This window comes from Anopheles stephensi, chromosome 2 (assembly GCF_013141755.1).
Source record: "Anopheles stephensi strain Indian chromosome 2, UCI_ANSTEP_V1.0, whole genome shotgun sequence".
NCBI lineage: Eukaryota > Metazoa > Arthropoda > Insecta > Diptera > Culicidae > Anopheles > Anopheles stephensi.
Genome location: NC_050202.1, coordinates 9,120,842 through 9,141,689, shown reverse-complemented (window position 1 = coordinate 9,141,689; position 20,848 = coordinate 9,120,842). Strand labels below are relative to the sequence as shown.

At 44.5% G+C, this 20,848-nt stretch overlaps 1 protein-coding gene and 1 long non-coding RNA gene across 11 annotated transcripts in view; both read left to right on the top strand.

The window, feature by feature from the left end:
* LOC118503796 overlaps positions 1–5,691 on the top strand; it is a 77,634-nt gene extending 71,943 nt beyond the window's left edge. Inside the window, exon 3 of the long non-coding RNA XR_004905215.1 lies at positions 5,654–5,691. This is a non-coding gene — a long non-coding RNA (uncharacterized LOC118503796). The remainder of the gene's footprint in view (positions 1–5,653) is intronic.
* LOC118503793 (teneurin-m) overlaps positions 1–20,848 on the top strand; it is a 535,466-nt gene that overhangs the window by 335,293 nt on the left and 179,325 nt on the right. For 2 of the 10 annotated variants that reach the window (XM_036037483.1, XM_036037482.1), the window contains exon 1: positions 14,431–15,439. The exons of 5 other annotated variants lie outside the window; for them this stretch is intronic. Coding sequence is in view for 3 of the 5 variants with exons in the window: in XM_036037478.1 (XP_035893371.1) it covers positions 19,708–19,792 (85 nt within the window). In the remaining 2 variants the exon portion in view is untranslated. Of the gene's footprint in view, positions 1–14,424; positions 15,440–19,158; positions 19,793–20,848 lie in introns of those variants that run through there. 3 more of the 10 variants (XM_036037478.1, XM_036037479.1, XM_036037477.1) reach the window with 3 other exon arrangements.

The following is a 20,848-nucleotide window of genomic DNA, read 5'->3' as shown; positions in this document are numbered from 1 at the left end:
CGGGAACGCTGGTGCTGGAAGGAAGGCATCCTGCTTGGAATCCTTTCCGTTTCCAATCGCTGAGCGGTTGGTTTACGATAGCGTTGGGACTTGCGGCGCTCAAGCAGTGGATAAAAGGAAGATTTAAAACTGGAGCGCTACTAGCCGTTCTTCGACTGCAGTAGCCGGTTCTAATGGGCATTCCAAAACCGAGGAAGATTGTGGTATATCAAATATTCAACTCAAATCGACGGTTCACACGATCGGGACCGAGTCTTTCGAAGTGCTCTGCTGTTAAATTAAGCAGATCTTTTCGTGTGGAAGCTAACTGGATACCATATTTCTTTAAAAACACACATTTCACAAACATTTTCCCTGCGAGTAACAGCAGCAACAGCAGACCTATGTCTCGTTATACTTCAGATCCACTTTTCATCACCACTTGCCAGTCGGGCAGTGATAGTCGAGCTTGTTAATTGTACTCCCATGTTCCGCGCTACAACGACCAGATTCCGAGAAGTCCTCCTTATGAAATATTGGGTACGAAATAATAAAAAGGCGAAGAACACGCACACACGCACGTACAACAACATCAGCAGTCGTCTTGTGCGGCGGTGTCGTGCCTTATGGATAGATAGAACCGAACCCGCCAGACCTGCCGGAAGCCACCCAGACCTTCCGAAACAGTAGCGCAGCGTGCTGGTTGAACAGCAAAAACCACCCAGAAATAACATCTTTAGTGCAGGCACAACATTAAAACACACACACACACACAGCTACACAGACGCCGAGTCGGTTCGACTTCATCCTTCCATTTTGCTCGCACGAGGAGAAAAACTCCGACCGGCGATGATCAACTTCCTCCTTAAGTGGCTTTCCAAACATTTTGTTTCTGTTCTATTTTTCCCAACCTTCTCCCGGCACGGCTTCTCCACCACGCTCGGTTTCGGTTCGAATTAGTGCTCTGAAAAATTAATTTTCCTCATTTCATATCGAAGTCGAACATGGAGTGTTTGTGTGTATGCGAGCGTCTGCTACAAAATGTGTATGTGTCTTTCTTCTGTGTGTTTGAATTAAATAGGAAAGGAATTTTGAGCAGATTGGTATGTTGTGTGATGTTTACGTTTGGAGACTGATATTCCTAGAAATGGTCATATTTAATGACCTGGTGAACAATGTGTGGATCTTTGTCAAGAATGCTCCATCTCGTAAGGGTCTGTATGAAACCATTTTCATATCTCGGTATTTTTTAATACTAGAATACAGAATTTTTATTATATTTTCATTCCGATTAGCATGCCTTTTATTTGGAAAGTTGATAACGAATTGTTAATTCGGTACTAATTGATGGGAAGCATAATTAAATTTTGCTTCATAACAGATGGCGCTAGTGATTATTAGTAATCAGAGCTGACAGCAATCGACGATTTCAACAATGGATTAAGATAAATGATTTATAAATAATAAAGAACATAAGAACTCTTTTAAGAACGTGAGTTTGAAACGAGGATAAAAATTATAATAAATGAAGGACATGGGAAAATATAGACTTTAGAAAACGGAAAAAGGGACGATCTGGTGGCCGAGGCGAAAACGTTGCCGGTCTTCACACGGCAAGGCCGGGGTTCAAATCCCATCCAGACCGACTCCCCGTACGTAAGGCTGATTACTTTACCACGGGTAAAATTAAGTCACAGAAAGCCAGAATTGGCAGGCCGAGACCTCTCGAGGTTGAAGTGCCAAGGAAGAAAAGAAACGGAAAAAAGATTCAAAACTCACGAAACTCTTAGAAGAATCTGATTTTAAATTAACACAAAACATAAAACAAAAGATAATGTGAAAAGAGAATACAACACAACCAGGAAAAAAGCTATAAAGAGAGAACAAGATATTTGACTCTAATTGTTCGAAGTGCACAGTAAAGAGCTGTCTTCCTCTAAAGAACTTCAATGGAGCAATTAGACAAATAAATGTAAAGAATTCTCAATTTAAAAGTGCCAAATACAACAGGAAAACATTGAAAATTAAGGATAAAATTGTACAGAAAAACAGCTAACTCAATTTTCCAACAGATGGCGCTACACGCTAGCAATAAAAGGCTAAGTTAAGTATAACATTCTTAAACTAGATTACGATCCAAACTTTTGAATTTCTAGCTCCGCTTAATGCAACTAGTATTAAACGCCAAGGAACTCATCCAACTACACCTTCTCCAATGTGTTTGTTTTAGCTTTGAAACATGTTCCGCGTAAGCTTTACACCGGCAAACAACCATTACAAACATGCTGCCTTACGCGAATGCCGTACAAGAGAACCCAACCACCGGCCCGATAGGAGCCGGAGTCAAGTCAAGTGTTCTTCTCTAACTCGAGTGGATTGTGCCGAAGGTTTTCGGGGGCCCACAGTGCGATTCCGCACCGGAGACCACACCACTTCAGCCCACTGTGCTGCCTAAGCCCCCCACTGAGAGCTTAAGCCCTGACCGTGTCCGGCTACCGACCGAGTGACGGACAGTCGGTCACATTTTCAGCTTTCAGGCAACCCCAATGGGAGAATTATATCAAGTGCTGTTCAACGGATGCTCCTGCTGCTCCGGCGCTCTCAGATATTGTCGGAGTTTCTAGTGCTTCATCCATCTACCGGAGTTCGTCCCGACCGAGGTTGGCACACCTGACTGTAGGCCCGTCGAGAGGTGACTGTTGTCCAATTGAATTAAAGTCGATTGTTCGCGGTGCCTCGCCGGAGGCTCGCCGTTCTCATTGAAGGTGATGTACGTGCTCGAGCATTAATCGCCGGGCGACAAGAAACCGATGGACCGTTAGGCTCAACTGGAGCTGGACCAGCAATCGCTTCGGTGGTTCAGTGACCTCAAACTACCTCATCGGAATGCTCGGAAACGCGTTTAAGACCATCATAAAGTTGGTGATAATATTACCCAAAAAAAATGGTGATCCTGCCAAGCGAACAGTTGTGGAGCAATGCTGAACGAGAACGGCTGATTAAAATCATCTTTCGCCGGTTTTTATGTGCCCCATCTGCAGGCAAATCTGGCCGTGAACGGTTTGCCAACGTAACGGCAGAAGAAAATTAGAAAACAACCGTCTCCTTGTCGCCTTAATAGGATATTTCTTCCTACGCCGCCTCGGCAGCTTCACACAATCATCTTACAATGTTGCCAACCGTTCGGCAAAGGCAGCTCGTAATAATATCCTAATAAATGGTGAAAATCACACCATTTGAAATGGAATACACAGTACACGTTACGGAAACCTTTTTTCCGGGGTCTATAAATGCACAAACACTGTGAGCAAATAGTCGAACAAAAAACAAGGGAAAATAGCACAAAAATAATATCATGCAAACAGACACACACACGATAGACTCGAAAGGTTTTTACTTTGGTGGCCCTCTTAAAACCAAAACAACACTCGAACGCGATACTCGCATGTACGTAAAATCAACAATTTAATTTCACTCCCCCCCTCGCCCAGCTTTCAACCAGGAAAAAGCTCTCAATTTTCCGAAAAATACGCACACACCAACACTCATAGGTAAAGTTTTCCGGCAAAGCGCCCGCACACAAACACACACACATACATCCAAATGTGAAAAATATGCACACCATCCAAAAAGTGCTTTTTGCAGAAAATTTTCCCCCCATTTCCCAAGGAAATGTAATGCAAGGGGCATTCACCGGGATGCTTTCCCGGCCCAAACCCAACGCTCCGAACGTTTTTAGGCACGGGGATGTCTTATCCTGGGCCTGGCTCCTATCCACACTTCACTCACCTCAGCTCTCGAAAATCCATTTCGGAGTTTATTTTTGCCGGCAATTTGGTACGCGGAAAATTCGGGTTCCCCTCTTTACCGCTTTGCCCCATTCCTTACTTTCCGGGCGGGACTGATTGGAAGCGCTTCGTTCTGTCTTTTTTTGGCCTACTATTTCATGAAAATAAAATCCCTCCCTGGTGGAGCAACGAGGTGCTACGTGGTTTTATTTCTCGTGTCCCGTCGTCTCGGTCGGTTCTCCAATTTTCTCCCCGGAAAAAACAGGCCTTCCTTCGGTGCGAGAGAGCCCCCGTGATCGTACCTGCTGCTAGCATTTTATTTCGTTTATACTTTCATTCAACTTCCCATTCCCGCCTACCCATGGTTTGTGGTGGTTTGTCGGGAAATCAAAAGGATCTCCCATCCATTCCTTTTTTTTTTGGCGGGGGGCTGGAAAACTCTGGCCCCACGGCAAAGGTTAAGCGAATGGTTAAGGTAAACATTAAAGCCTTCAGGAGCTCGTTGCTCGCGCGTCATTTATTGTACCACCGGTTCGAGATGGCATTTCGTAGCCGGCTGACGAGCAAACGATCCTCTTCCTTTTGCCGAAGTAAAGTGCCGCGATTGGCACTTGAAGATCGTGCCCGGGAGGGTGGCTTTTTATGGCGTAGTCCTTAATTGTGATCCTGTAACATTGGTTACGATAGGTGGTGGCGTTCGACGGGCGGGTGGGGTGGTTTGCAAACGGGAAGAGAGATTTTTAATTTTGTTGCCATAAAATCAGGCTACTTTGGAGAAAAGCGCAGCTTCTGGAGAGCTTGCCTAGTAAACAAATCAGTCACTAAATGGAGTAGGAAGGAATGAAGATATTCAATTAGACTATTAGAGCCTCAGTACGCGAATCGATTGAAGCAAATTTTATTTTATTTGGTGAAGGTGAAGCTAAAAAGTTGAACAATTAATTTTTTAACTATTATTTCTAAACTTTCAAATATTGGATTTCTGTCTGAACCTTTTATTATGTTTCTTGAAAAAAATCCTTTTATAGCAAATCAAAAAATAAACTATAAATTTCCCAGAACCAAAGAGTAAAGCGGAAGCCCCATTCAAACGCCGCTAAAAATTAGCAAAACCTTTTTCCTCCTCATTAGCCACCCTTATTTCCCACGACATTTTCCTTTCGCCCGGAACTGAACCTTAAGCTCAAGGTCATTTAAAGGAGGACGAAACAAAAGCTTCCGGGAAGATGCTCCCACCCATGGGAAAGGAGTCTCCCGCTTTTCCCTCACGGCTCGGTGAAAACCCAAAGCTTTCAGTCAGCAGGAAATGCGTTCAAGGAAAGCTTTTCCTGCCCGGTTCGCGTCCTCCTCCTTATCGTGAACGACTATTTAACCTTCCTTGCTCTCTCTCTTTGTATCTCTCTTTTTCTCTCTTGCTATTACTTCCTTTTTTTGTTTGCTCCCTCATAAATCGGAAAATTGGGCAAAGGGTAAGAAAATCAGGAATCGAACTAGTGCAACCGGATGCGAGACGGTTTTGGGGGAATAAAAAAGGCGATGGAACGGAAAAACACAGTCATCTTCGATTTGGGTGTTTTTCCTTTCGCTTCACATCCTTTTTCCCTTCCTTTCTGTCATCGAGGAAAATCTTGGCTGGGAGCATCGACCCACATGAATCGTGGGAAGAAAAATGATCCTAATCTTGCCCGTTCCGATCGGTTCAATCAGCGCTTTATCGTCCGCCGGTTGGCCGTTTGTTTTGCACGGCCATCCTGTGTGGACGGGTTTTCTTAACTTCATTTTATTTCACACACACACACACGCACCAACAGCTCACCTCTGTATCTATCACAAGCGCAGCCTGAAAGTTATGACTTTTCCTTCCTTTTTTTTCGCCCTTCAAACAGCATTAACACCTTGCCGGAATCGATGGGTCGGTCACAACAGGAGCCAGTTCTAAGCAGTACACAAAATCGCAGTGGAAATCAATGGCAGGATACAGAGTAGTTTGGGACGAGGGACGGAGAAAAACGAGGCATCCGTCCCAAACAGTGATCCGGTACGCCGGAAATCGAATTTCACATTCAAATCCAATTCCTTTCACCTTTTTCCGTGCTACTGCGGAGGGCTGAGGATTCACCTTTCCAGGCGCTTTCTTTGCCAAATTTACCTTTGAGGCCGAAGCCTCAGGACGAAAAAAAAGAAGGACAACCTACTTCAGCTTGTTCTGCAGCAGGTTTCGGGTGCCATTTTCTTATTTCCTAATCAAGGAAATCAACCTTTAGCAGTGCCGTTCGGTAATCACACGATTGAGCAGTTTTAGTGAGGTTGGGTGGTTGGTGTTTGGGAGTCTGCCTTTTCCATTTTTTCCGGCTCCCGGTCCGGTGTTTGGTTTCGCTTTGCTAAGCAAAAGGAAAAACAAAACACGAAAAAACCAAACATCATTTTACGGTGGAGTCCCCTCCCTGGTTCTGGCCGTCGAGTTGGCGAAAACTGTGCTGGGGCTTTCGATCTTTTTATCGATTCTACGGCACACCAGAAAGGCATGATGTTTTGGTTTTTTGAATGAAAAAGCTAAATGTTCTTCAAATGATTGAAAAGAAGGAGAAGAGTAAATTTCAAAAATATATTCGGAAAACTTCTAGACAAATTAAGACAATCAAAAATAATTTTAAAATATAAAAAAACAAAAGAAACATTAGATAAAACTCACTAAATATACACAAAATGTAAAATCAAACAAAAGAAAGTAAAAATGAACAAAACCAAATTAAACAAACAAACCGATACAGTCTTGCATTTAATTTGCTTTTATTCGGAAAAACCCCTCTCCTTCCTTGCTTTGGTTTTTATTCCTCCTTCAAGCACACATTACATACCCATGCCGGGATTTCGTCTCAATTTTCCGAACCATTCCATTCCCGGTTCCATCGAATTTTCCTCGCAATCCTCTACTGCAACAAAAAAAAACAGAAGCAAACGCCCCGGAAATGAACCATCATCTGCAGATCTGAATGGTAACCTCTCAGCCGTTCACACAGACAGTGGTGAGATATTTTTGGTATTTTCACTCCGTCTCCTCCCTTTCACCCACACCCCACAACATTCTCACTTTTCGAAGTCATTGCTGAGCTTTTGACACAATTCCGGCACCAAAGCAGGGTGACGAGCACACACACACACACACACCCACAAACAATGGCACAGGTGTACGTTGGCTGGAAATTGGGCAAAGCTCAGGGTTTTCGGTGCCCAATCCGACACTCATTTTCATCATCGGAGACACTCAGTTGCCGTCTGGGAGACAAACCGCTCGCCTGTGTGGCTGTTAAGGATTTGTCAAGTTCATTGGAGCATCGAGGAAACGACAGCAGCAGCATAAAAGAAGCTCCGGGAAGCTGAACCCAGCTGGAAATGTAGGGAAAATCGATTTTGGTCGCACTTCGGGATCGATCCTGAGTATCTGAGGGTGGTGGGTTGGAGACAGGGATTTTGGGTTTCAAGTGGATTTCTTTATTCTCTTATTGTTTATACATTTTATTAGCTTTTTATTCGGTTTAATTTAGTTTTGAATTTTTGATAACATTCTTTACATTTTATTATATCTGTTCTCTTCCTAGGGCAATAAAAATCCAGTTACTACGCAAAATAAAATTATAAATTACAGCATTATCTTCACTCATCTCAACACTGTCCGCGAATGTCCTTGACAAGAACATAAACCAGTGATCGAATGATGAATTGCAAAATAAAACTCCACCACCACTACCCCGGCACCGTTTGATGGCGGCCCCCGCCCACCAATATCGATCTCGATTAACTTCGATGACAAATGGCTCACGGGACCGGAAGTGCCTGTAAGAAAAAAGAGCGGCTAAATACGACCGAACAATAGAAGCGGAAAGCACAGGAAGCAAAACGGTTGAAGAATTTACCAGTCCAGTCCTTCCCGTGCGGTCGTGTTTCCTGTCCATATCGCTCGCACATTCATTTTTCCATCCATCCATCCATTCGTCGGTTCGGCGAGTTTTTTTTTTTTCGGGGCGCCACTTTACCGTGTTCCGGTGTCAACTCGTGATTGTGTTTTAATTTTTCCCGTCCCAGTTTTTTTTTGCTTCGGGAAATGGAAAAAAGTGAGAGAAAAATTATTAAGGAATGTTGCTTTCTTTCGTTCTCTAAATTGTGTGCACTATTCTCATTAGCGAAATGGTGGCGATTGGGACGTGATTGTGGAGGACATCTTGAGTGCTGCTCTAAAATCAATGGACGGCGGTCTACAATAAAAAGGACACACCTTTCCCTGAACCGCATCTGCTACCGGGTAATGAAAATCGAAGCTGTAAAACACAATCACAACCTTTTTGCCCATAACGATAAGACAATGGGCATTTGAGAAAAGGCTGGAGTCCAGCAGCGGGTAAAGAAAGGTCTTTGTCTAGCTCTAAAGGCTTCATCTTCCCTTCTTGGTGTTGGTTTGCAGGCCCAGAAATCATTTTACATACTGTCACGTCCCAACTGCAATCAGTTGCAAAGTAAACGATCGAAACAAAGGGAAACGATGCCGTCTTTATGGGGAGTGTTTTCCATTAGAAAAAGACCATTCAATATCGATAATGTGTGTGTGTGTGTGTGTGTGTTTGATTGGACTGGGAAAACTAGCTCATATAGGAAAGAATTTAAAATTTTATTTCTCCCTAACTCTCTTGTTGGTAGGAAACATCTTGGGAGAAAATCAATGAAAAACAAGTCTAATATTTAAAGTGTGAAAAATCGCTCCAACAGACCATATTTGCATCCATTTCTTTAACCTCGCTCAATTCCACCATCGACCGAATGCGACATCTTGCAATACATTTTATTTATTTTTCCGCGTTTTTTCCCTTTTCTCTTCTTGCAGGTGAGTTCATGGTGCGACTGGGGAAAAAATAGCCTTCCCAAGGCAACACCTTCTCCAGGCTTAAAAAAGGGGCTGCAAAGTACACGGACGATAGCGAAATAAGCGCCATAAGGGATAAAACGGCGCGCACGTGATTAGGAAACGGAATCCACATCCGTCGGGCGTGGGAAAAAAACCCCGGTGGGGGTGAAACCGTGGCGGGGTGAGTGTGTGTGTGTCGAAAGGGAAAACTCGTGGGGGGAAAAGAGTTTACTTCACGAAAAAGTTTACGAAACTGGTTCGGTGAGGAAATATTCTTACCCCGGCGTCTCAATGAAATGTTACGTGCCCTGTAGGTTTGCCGTGTTTCGTGTGTCCTTTGAACTTTCATTTTGTCACCTCTTTTTTTTTCCTTTCGTTTTGTTTTACTTATGATTTTAACGGACTCACGAACCGTCACTTCATTTTTGTCCCAAAACGTCTGTCGAATAGAGAGTTGGAATGTAGAACAAGACCAAAAAATGAAACCGGAGTGCCTCAGACAGGTGACGGTAGACACAACGGGGGGAAAAAACTCCTCAATGCCAATCTGAAGGTCACTGCACGAAGAACTTTCCCCGTGTTGGTGGAAGCACAGCTGGAAATGACTCTCAGGAAGCATAAGGCATAGACAAACACAAAAAAAAACTATGAAGAGTGCAACATTAAATCAGGTTTCTTTAAGTTGGTTTGGAAAATTGTTTTTATTGCAGCTTTTGAAGAAACAAAACCCCCTTCACGACGAAAACTTCCCAACAGGGTGAAGAAAAGTCATTCACTTTCGTTTGTTTTGAGACTCCCAGACGGTAGGAAGAGTTGACAAGCGAGAAAAAGGCGTCGAAATTAAAATGCCATTTTAATGCGATATTCGTGAAAAATCGTATCATCGTGCGCTTCGTGGAAGGAACATAAAGAGCGAAACATTATCACACCTGGCTGTGTGTCAGAGTTGGTAGTCAATGTGAACGATCGCGATGATGAAGCTGATTGCTATCTATTTTGGGGGTGAATATGATATTGATGAGGTAAGAAAGTAAGAAATAAAGCAAGCTCGGTGATGGTTATCAAGCTAGTATGGATATAATATTCGGTCATAGACACAAGCGGGTGACATCGGCGAAGGAAAGTGTCTATCCTTGAAGTGCAAGCTGACTAGACGGTGTGGAAAAGGTAAGCCCTTGGAGGTAGTTTCGCTTTCAATATCACACTCAAGGTGGAAAGCAAAAGATATTACGGAGGTGGCTGATAGCTGTCCTTCTATGTAGACGTGTGGAGATTGGAATATTGGCAGACGATTTTGAGGAATCTTTGCTCAGATGTTGGAGACACGTGTTGTGAGTCTTGACCTTACCATCTTCTTGAAGCTTTCCTGATGCAATGGAGAGTTCTATACACGTACAATCTTTACTTGAATAATACCCTGAAGAATCTTGGACTCAGATTAAATGGTGATCCAGTTGTACGTTCACGTTCTTCATCATTCAACACTCTATCCTATACGACTTTCCGAAGATTTGGCTTAGTTGAATGGCCCATTCTCACGATTTGACTAGTCATCAGGAGCCTGACAAGTCTAATTCGTAGAGGATTTTATCTCGACTGTTTAATCTCGAGGTGTCTTGGCCTGCCTGATAATTGGTTTCCTTCACTTAGTTTTACCCTAAGTCCTCTGTAAGGAAGGTATCTCCGGTCCTTAGTCGCTAGAATATCGTCTCAGTCACCAGACTGCGCCCCAGAGGAATCTTGAGCTCATTGTGAACTCATCAATATTCTTCCATATGTTCGGAAGGAACTGGAAATCTATCTCTCAAACGAAATTCAGAGTCCTGATTAGAGTACAGAAATCTCACATGTGCTCAAAATCAGACTGACACGACAGGTGTTATGCGAACAACGTTTCCAATACGGTTTGGATAAAAATTTCCTGAAAAGTCTTTGCTGCATAGACAAACTCTAATAGACATGAAGTCTATGTCATCAGTGCTTGCCAGACGCAGATTTAAGCTCCAGTAGAAGATATTTGGGATTTGGCTTGCTTTATCATGGAGTTGAGCAGGATTCAACCATTGCGTTTGGACCCCTCGATGGTTATAAGGAGTCTTCAAGAATTTGAAGATACTTTTTCCTTTGACAGTACGGCCTGACAAATATGGCTGACTTTGATGATTGATACTCCTAAAAGAAATATTCAGACTGGTTCTGTTAGGATTTGCAGCATCTGTTGAGTCGCAGTTAATACATTCTACGAATTTACTATTGCCGTATCGTACATCCCCTAAGGAGCTCATAAATCGTTCTAATGTTTCCTATGCTCAACTACTCTCCCTACAGATATTATTAAAAATTCGCATAAATAAATACAACAAATTTCGCACACAGCCGCACACACGTGAAATGAAGCGAATCTTCTATCCCCTTTAATGAACCTAGAAATAATCCTATGAAACCGACAGACATCGCCATGGACGACCGGCATAATTCGATTTTTAGGCTTACCAGTCTCCTCCCGGGGTGAAAGAGATGTCCGCAAAAAACTCAACATTCACCTATACTGCACAGGATCATTAAAAGATGTGGTGCAGTTAGCAAAAAAAACGCACCAAATTCCCTGATGAGGAAATCCACCAAAAATTAAGGGTTATTTGAAGAGGATTCACCAAACAGAAGAGAAGAAGAAAAAAGCATCCCCGTCTTCGCTCGAGAAACAAAGCCAAAAACCCGCTCATGCGACGCTAAGCTCTCAAATCTTAACTAACGATACAAGGCACCCGGAATATAGCGACCAAAAAAGAAAGAGACGCATACCTCGCACGCCTTTCCATCATTTGCGTTCTACACGTGCCCATCCTTTATCCTTTCGTGCGCTTCAAAAAAAAATGGAATGGGCGAAGGAATAGAAGGAACACTGCGCGAAAACCCATCCGCCCTGGGAAGGCAGCCGGAGTGTCCCGGATTTTATTCCCCATTCCTGGGTGTCGTGTCGCCAGGCTGATGGAAGCCTAGGACACGGAAGACTTCCTTTAGAAGTTTTTACACCCAACCACACAGCCACACATTCGGTCCAGTTGAACTTTGCTCACTCGCTGGCAAACGGAACTCCAGTCCCGTTTCAAAAGTGCAATCGTCAAGAAAATCAATCCATAAAGTGATCCCATTAGGATCCGTCATCCAATTCGTTGCCAGGGGGATCGGCGGGTCGAGGGCTCGGGAGGAGTGGAAAAGGATTTTCCAAAGATTCTTCTGCCTTTTTTTCTCCTCCTTTCGGCCTGTTTTAGCAAAAGTTGCTGCTGCTGCGTAAGCTGCTTTTCCGTACATCATCGACGTACGCTGGTAACGAGCGAAGGTCGGCGGGCCCTTGGAAAATCAAAATCAAATTCTTCGACCCTCTACCATAGCACGCCGAGGCATGGCTCGGGCATCAGGCCCCGGGACCTCGGGCTGGGCAGACGTCACATATGCTAAACATAATCGAATTTCGAGCCTCCACCCCGGTTTGTGCCATTAATACGCATCGAATGGCGAAACCGAGCATGTTGGTGAAGAAATGGCGAGGTGGGGGGGGGGGGGGGGGAGAGGAGAGCCAAAATCGAAAGGAACAAGCAACGAGAGTTCTTATTAAATGCATGAAAATTCGATCGATAAGCTTGATGGGTGGAAAATATCTGGCCTTGATTGAGCGATGAGCTAGCGACGCGAAGGGCGAACAGCAAGAAAAAGGGAAAGTGCTTTGATTAAACGTACGTTGGAAGACTTTAATTTGAGCTATTCTGAACGGAACAGCTGATTGTTTTGAATAAGATAATATATTTTTCCTAAAAAGTTTAGGAACTCTTTTTCTGTTTTATTTATCCATCGCATACTTTTTCCTTATCCTTCTAACACCTTCGCCATCCCTGCAGGGAACGTCAAACCGTATGTATCTCGTCCCCAACAAAAGGCCCACGCTGACTGATGCAAAATAGCAAAGTTGTCTGCTTTTTCCCCTTCCATCCTAGCATCGGTTCACGCAAAAATCTTAAACCATACCCGCATCCTGACGATATCGGGCAAAGACGGGAAAATAAAACTTTCGCTTGTATTTCCCTTTGGGGAAAATGTTGAGCAATGTGAGTAACGATGCTCCTCCGGACGGGCACGATGGAAGGAATAAAGGTTCACTCTGGATTCCTCCCCCCCCTCCTCACGCCCCATATTCCGATCCGTAGTTGCTCTAGCGCCGCTAGATTCCTTCAGTAGTATCAGTTCGTAGCAGGGAAAAGCTGGAGAAAATACGACCAGGGCCTGGGGCCAATCCTGCGAGATGGATTTATGCAGTTTAACACTTAAGGATTTGCCTACGGGGTTCGCATCCCGAATATCCCTTTTTCTCGCTCCCCGACGCTCTTTTCCTCTAGATCAGGGTTTCCCTTTGCGTTTAAGATGAGACAGAAAATGGGGGACGAGAAAATCCTTTCCCTCGGCCTTAGAGTCGCCGAAGATCCTTATTAAGAATATGCCCTATTTCGGTGCTTCTTTGGATCCCGAAACTCGCATGATTCACTGCAGCGAGTGATGGTAAATCTCTCCCTATCTCTCTCTCTCTCTCCCTTTCTCTCTGGTGGAAATCAATGCTTGTCCTCGCACGAGCAACACAGGGTGGTATGAATTGTGTACCGGAGGCGATTAGGAAGATATTCCCGAAAAATTCAATCGTCCTCTACTCACCAAGACTCTAAAGTGGGATTCGCGACTACTGCTACAATCCATTCGACAGGCGACCACCAGATTGTACACGCCAGAGTGTGGATGGGTGTATGTGTGAGTTTTTCCAACCCGGTCGGTCCTCTGGAAAGTCAAGTGAAAGACGAACAGGCCATTTCGGATGGCAAAAACGTCACATCGACAGGGTGAGACAGTCCGATTACTTTCTCTCGCTCGCCCAATATCACCCATGGTGAGCTGATTGCAGTTTCACTCGGCTGGGTGAGAAAAAGGACCAAAAATCGAACTCCCAGAAACAGCCGACCGAAATTTCAGCATCGGGATTCTGTGGAACTCCCGGTTTTGGGCCGTGAGTTCCTAGCACCCGACGACGTCGACGACAATAATGGGTGCCCTACGGCGGTGAGAAAAAAAGGACACGGAAAATGTTTCAGCAGCTGGAAAATGAGGGGAAATTCGCTACCGTAGCGAAAATGGCTCTCTTCGCCGCGTGGAAAACCCTCTCGGGTTTGCTCTCGACGTTTTTTTGGGTGGAAAATCGATGAACATCTTCACGTCTTTCGCTCTGTCTTTCTGTCTCTTTCACCACCGAGAAAGGTAGAGTTTTTTCCTAATTTCCAGAGGAACAAAAATGCGAAGTTTGCTCAATTTTCCTTGCCGTGTCAAAATGATGTTGAAAATAAAGAGCTAGAATGTGTGCGAGAGAGAGCAAATAACATAAAACACAACATCGAGCATCCGTCTCTCAGCATCAGCTGCATAATGGGAGAGCAATCTCTTTCACAGCAGAACACGCAGTTTTTCCCACTGTTCCTTTCGCACACACACGCACACTGTGCATGATGTTTTACCCGATCGAAGCACGCGTGTGGCTGCGAGCGAGCGAAGGAAAGAGCGAGAGAGCCACAAAAACAGAGCGAAACCCGTCCTCCCGTGAGCAGCAGGAGAGCGCGAGAGCTGGTCTGTTTTCGCAGCACTACACTGGGATCCGGTGCACACCGGAATCGGTCAAAACTCGTCGCGAACGGTGCGGTTTCGAGCAAAAAGGTGAGCAGTTCGAGCAGTTTGATTTTGACCGTCAGTGCGTGTGGACGTACGTTGCGTCGTCGCGTCAGTCCACGCTGGAGAGTGTTCGCGATCGGGGAAAAATCATTTTTGCATCCGTACCTTTCGAACACCAGTTCGTGGCGTTTAGTAAACCATCAATCGATAGTTGTGGCAGAAGCGAAAGAAAATATCCTTTCCATTTTCACGAGCCGGTACAGCAGCTGTTCTGTGGTACGTCCGCTTGATTTTTGCTGTGTTTTACTCTCTGTGTGTGGCGCGTTTTTTCGTCCCCGGGTTTGTGTATCTGTTGTGTATGTGCCGAGCATTATCAAGTCCCTCAGAATCAGGAAAATCGAATGAACAGAATGAGCTGAATCCTGTACAAGCTTGTATCCTGTTGTTCTGGGTGAGCCTCTGGGTGAGGGCGTCACAAAATCCGAAACCAACTCTGGCACAAGTCGGCATCAAGTACGGCAGCATCATCACCAATCTCATCAGCATCATGTTCGAACACGCACAAGAATGTAGCTGAGCAAGAGGAGCCTTGTGTGTGTGCGTGTATGTGCGCGTTCTGCTGTACATCTGCTAGTGATAAGCACATGTTTTGTGACTGCCCAAAGGGAAACTATTGTGAAGTTAAAGTATGGTAGCAGCGGTCTAGTTGTGAATGGATGTGATGACGAACAACGCTTAAAGCCCATTGAGAAACGCAGCTTCACAGTGAAAACAGGCGCGCGTGTGTGTTTTGTGGTGTGAAGAAAAAGAATTGGTGAATCCTACCGCTGCTCCTGTGTTCTTGCTATCAATCACGGTAGGCTCTGATGTGTGAATATCATAAGCAAGTGTGTCCCAATCGAAGAGCAGAAGTGTGAAGTGTGCGGATTTTGTGTCGATTTCTTGTGATTCGCGTCAGTTTGTGGAGGATAACGCTAGTTTCGAGAGTTTTGCGGAGTTCCATTAACCAGACCTCAGCAATATCCCTACAGCATTCATCGCATCTTCGGCATTCATGTTCAAGCGTGTACAGAAAGTGAGTTCACAATCCGTTTTTTCACCATTACCTATCCCTCTAGAAACCTTTGAGGTTTAGTCTGCGGTTGTATCGTTCGCGTAGTAGGCGCTGCTTTAAAGGCATGCTACGTTGCGGAGGTTTCCTTTCCAATTTTTATCCTCGACCTCGGACGAAACAAAAAGTGCAAGAGCAGTGCTTCAAGACGGTTCCAAAATCTAAGGAAACCAGCGAGAGAGATCCCCTTGGCCGTCTTTGGCCGTGCCAAGAATTGCGGTACCGTGTGAAAGCCCCGAAAACCAAAACAATAAATCGATAAACACCCTAGAATCTCGCAACCCCCCTCGCACGGCACGCTCCCCGGACGGTAGTTCGCGAAAACCAGGAAAAACCCACACATAGACACCCAAAACCCGGAGCTGGGCATCGTGGTAGGCTTCTCGGAATATCCTTAAACCGTGGGAAAATTCTCTGCGAGAGCGCGAACAACACATCTTCCGTCCGATTACGGTCGGAACAGGATTTGTGTTTTTCTGTTTAGGGACACAAGTTTCCACAACATCGGAAAGCAGTTGTTTGTCTTATGTGATGTGAAAATTCCACAATTTCTGGAGTATCACAAATCCAGATTCTGAAAGTAGTATGCCAGAACCAGCGGGTCGGTGAAACATTCGTGAAACCTTGGTAAAATCCCGCTCACGGGAAAATCACGGGTAACCAAAAAACAAAAAATGCGAAAAACGTGCGTCGCAGTTTGTCGTCCTTTTTGGCCTCGTTTTTCGCTCTCGAGAGTTTCCAACGTCCAACAAAAAATCATACGAAAGGCGAAAAACTCTCCTTCGGATATTGGCGCTCTCGGTGCGAGTTTTGCTCTCCCCGGTTCTCTTTATTTGGCGGAAAATTCTGCAAATTTGCTCTCTCTTTTTCTCTCAATTTCGTACTCTCTCTCTCTCTCTCGCTCGGTTGAAGTTTTCCCGATTTTCGGCAATGAAAATGTTGCGCTCTTGGCCCAACACACGAGCCCGAATCCCGAAGTGCTGGGGCCGGACGACGACACGGTGATACCTTCCCGATGGTAAGGAACTCTGACTCGTCTTGCAACCATCCCCTTCTTCTCCTACGCTCCCTTCACTCGCCCTCCACCACCCTTTACAGCACCTTCGAAGTACAACAATTTCGGAGTCGCCTGTTATTTTCCTTCCTTCGCCAACCGTTTTCGTATCCTTTTCGTACAAGGCCAGCGAAAAAATTGGGCAAAGAAAAGCATGAAGGGACGATTTTCGGAATGGGTGCTTGGATTTCAGCTGAGCCGTAATTCGAGCCGTTTTTCTTTATGTCTCTTTCATTTCCTCCTCCTCCTTCCCGGGTCCCCGGGGTTTGTTGGCGGTCGTAGCCTAATTTTTTTGGGCCACGGTAAAACCTTTTTCCCCCGGTGGTGGCTCTTGCGTACAGCATCCTTCGGTTTTGTTCCATTTTCGGTGTGTGTGTGGGCAATTTTTGTTTTTCATCTGCTTCTCCAACAAATTCTTACGTACTTTCGGTGTACTGGGTTACCAATCTATTTTTTTTTTTGCTTCTATTTTTCGCACAACGTTACGTTTTCTTGGGCTCCGTTCGATTGTTGGTGACCCCGTTTTTCGCGTTCCCGGTGTGTGGAGAAATGAATTATTGAAACCCTTTCCACCACCCACCCACACACACAAACCACGCTCCACATTGTCGGCTCCTAGTCCGGCTCCTTTGTACGACATTCGATGACGACCTTCTGGCGACAGCTAGATTGAACCCTCCCAGTCCCAAAAATCCCAACCAACTTCTTCCGCTCCAGAGTTTCTTTCTTTTTGTTTGTTTTGCTTCAACTGCGAAGCAAACTGGTTGGGTTTGTTTTTTATTAATTTATCGATTTCTTGGTCCCAACCCTGACAGGAACAAGGAACGTTATGTCAGCTGTGGCGCTAGAACGATTCTGATGGAATGCGTCTGTGCGTAGGTCAACGTCAAATCGTTCCTTATCGAACTTTGGGCCAGATAAGCCTGCACAAGAAAGGGCAAACACAGGAGAGAAACCGCTCCTGAAACAAAAACAGAACCATCCCTTAAAATCTAGCAACTACCTTTTGACGGGTAGAACATCCTCAAGAAAATCCTGAGCTGTTACCTACCGGGTAACGCTTTTTGGGACTTGGGATATAAACTTCTGGGCCTGTCTTATTTTCTGCCCACATTTACCTGCGGCTTCCTAGAAGAAGGCCATGATCAGCCGTGAGAAGCGATTGGTGGTCATAAAAACCCGATAAGCGCCAGCTTTCTTTCAGGGCACCTTAGCGGCTTCCTACGGATTTTTTTTTTCGGGTGACATTCCGTGAGGCGTGAGTCACGGTTCAAAATTCCGCTACCTGTGCCTCCTGTGCTTTCCTATGGATGGTGATCATGTACGGACCTGGTCTAGGACATGGGTTTTGTGCCATTCAAAAAAAAAACCAGCAACACTGTTGCTGTTGTCTTATCTTCCGCTTTCTTGTTGTGTTTTACTGATTGTTTTTGTTCCATTCTTCCATATTATACATCTTTAAGCATTTTTCTCTGTTTTGTACCGATTTTATAATCGTTTGTTTTTCATCGTTTTTGTTTCTTCTCTTTTCTTTTCTTTCTTTTTGCTGTTTTGGTTTTCCGGATTTTCTTCTTTCTTCTTTTGTACCGTTCCGGATTTGCTGCTTCTTTTTTGTGTGGTTAAAAACAATCATCAGCACTGCCAACAAAGGATGCACCTGTCGGCGAAGAGCAAGGAACATTTGAAGGACACGCTCAACGATTTATCATTTTTTCCGGAGAAAATACCTTCACCGAGTGAAAAGTGTGACATGAAAAAATGAACATCCTCGGTGCGGTACAGTGAATTATGAACGCACGGCCAGCCAATCCTGCCCCGCTATCAGTGACAAATAGTGAAATAATTTAAAAATTTATGAAGCTCTGGAAGATTGGTGGAAAATGGATGTGTTTCTGCGCGATTTTTTTGTTTTTGCTCTCATTGCTCCATGTTACGTTCGTTCGTGTTTGATTTGTTTCGTTTTTCCTGTTTTCCCTTTGTTTTCTACCGGAACGATACCCGTGTGAACCTGGTGCGTGTGTGTTTGAGTGTAGCTTGGGATGGCTCATTTTCCGGTTTAATATATATTTTAGTTCGTTGGTATTGGTGAAGTTCCATTCTGCCCATAAACGGTGCCGTTCTTCAATGTTCTGGAATGAAGCAGATTTTAAACACGAAAAAACTGTGAAAAAGCACATCACAGACCGTCCCGGTGAAAAGTTGCCTCAAAATACGAGAAAAGTGGTGGATTTTTTTTTCTCTTATTTCGAAAAAGTGCAAATCGAAAGCGTGTGTGTGTGTGTGCGTGACTGGATGGGCAAAATAATTTTATTTTCCACACGTTCTCAACCGCTCGCGGATAATAGCGTTTCGGGTATTATTTTTGTGTTTTTCCGGGTTTTTTTTTTCATTTGTTTTTTTGTTAATTCGTGCGATTCCTCCTACACATTCCTGCTACGCATTCAGGCGAACTGGAAATTTTGTGTTCCCCGCACTCAGATATTCTCCACTTTATATCGTCAAAGAGTCCGTGTTTACGCCGTTTTTTTTATTTTATTTCACCCCGATTTGGTGTTCCATTTTTTATACGTTGGTGTTTTCATTATTCAGAAAAAATATTTTAATTTCATTTTCTACATTTAATCCATAGCGATATGCGTGTCCGTGCGTTAAAAAGATGTGAATGTGTTACGCAGTGAAAAGTGCCGGTGAAAGCCATTTAATGTGGCGCTAAAGTGCAGTGTGCGGGGCATCAGTGAATTTTGGGCCATTTTCGTTTCTTATCCTGTGCATCAAAATCCCCATTTTCCGAAGAGAGGCAGGAGAGGAAGAATAGAAGAAAATTGTGGCAACGGTGTGTTTTTTTTATTTCATTGAAATTTTTATTGAATGTTTAACGCGAAAAAGAAAAACGAAACAAGCTAGTGCAAATTAAAGTTTCTGGAACCGAAAGCAAAAAAAAAGGAAAGGAAAATTGTTGGAAAAATTGTGTTCTAGTAGCACCACCAACACCGACCAACCGGCAGAGGTTGGCCAGTGGTTTCATGCGGTGCCTGTAAAGTGTGTGTGTGTGTGTGTTTGGCCCAGTGCCAATGAGCAGCGCAACGGTCCGGTACTGCATTCCGGCGATACACGGTGCGCCCTGCACCAGTGCAACTGCAACGGTGTCACTGCAACGGCCGTGCCCGGCCCAGGTGCAATGAACAACTCGTACGAATACGACGCGACGATGGAGTGTCGCGAGAACGGTGTCCTGCGTGGTGCCATCAAACACACCAACCGAGGTTATTATTATTTTCATTTTGTTTTTCATCCTTGTTTGGGTTTGTTTTTTTGATTTTTTTTTTTCGTTTAGTTTTTCTCGCTCTCTATGTTCTGCTAACTTGTTTGTGTTTGATTTACAGCAGTAACTAACATTTAGGTGTTTTTTTTTTGGGGGAATTGTTTGCTGGATTTCGAATAACGGCGGCTGTTGATTTATCTAATCGTTGTTTGCTTGTGTTTACTGTCAACAGCTAGACAGCAGCGATGTGCTAAAGCTGTGTTTTATCATCCTTATAATTGTATTGCCATCCTAACACAACGTTTCGGCGGTACCCTGTGTCGGTGAGAATCAGCGAATAAATTGCTGTCAAGCTAGAAATAGGATTTCCGGTCGCTTACTTAACACTCTTACTGCCAGATAACAGGCTTTTCCTTTTACCTCCATAGATCACCGCTAATAAGGCTCAAGTAATACGGTTCGAACGCCCCCCGCCGCACTAAGGGTTGATTGGCCCTCATTCCCAATTAAATCGCCAACAGTGTCGATGTGTGTTTGTTTGTGTCTGTGTACAATAATGAACGGCAAATGAAAAACTAACCTGTCTGTCCATCCCATCAAACTCACACCCACACCCAGCTGGAGCGCAAAGATCGAAAGGATAATCCAATTTATTCGATTTTCAAACTCCTCTCTACTTGAGCTTCAAGTTCAGCCCGGGATAACGAGGGACCTGACCATCGTCTGACTTGTACCGGAACTTTGGGGAATCCAGAAGCGATGATGATGGGGTCCCGTTTGTTCGGGAAAAAGTCATTAGTCGGCACACAACCAAAACGAAGAAAAGGAAAACCCCTTCGAGAGAGAAAAATAATGAAGTTAAAGGTGATGACAAATACTCGCCCGAGTCTGGGCGACAACAACAGCAACGGAAAATCACCCAACAGTGAGTTGGAAAAGAATCGTCTGCGCTGTGTAATCGTCCGATTCCGAGGTTTGGTGGTGCTGGAATACTAGGGAACATATTCGGGTAAAGTTCCGCTTCATACCAAGGACCGAGCTCCCAGTGGAATCGGCC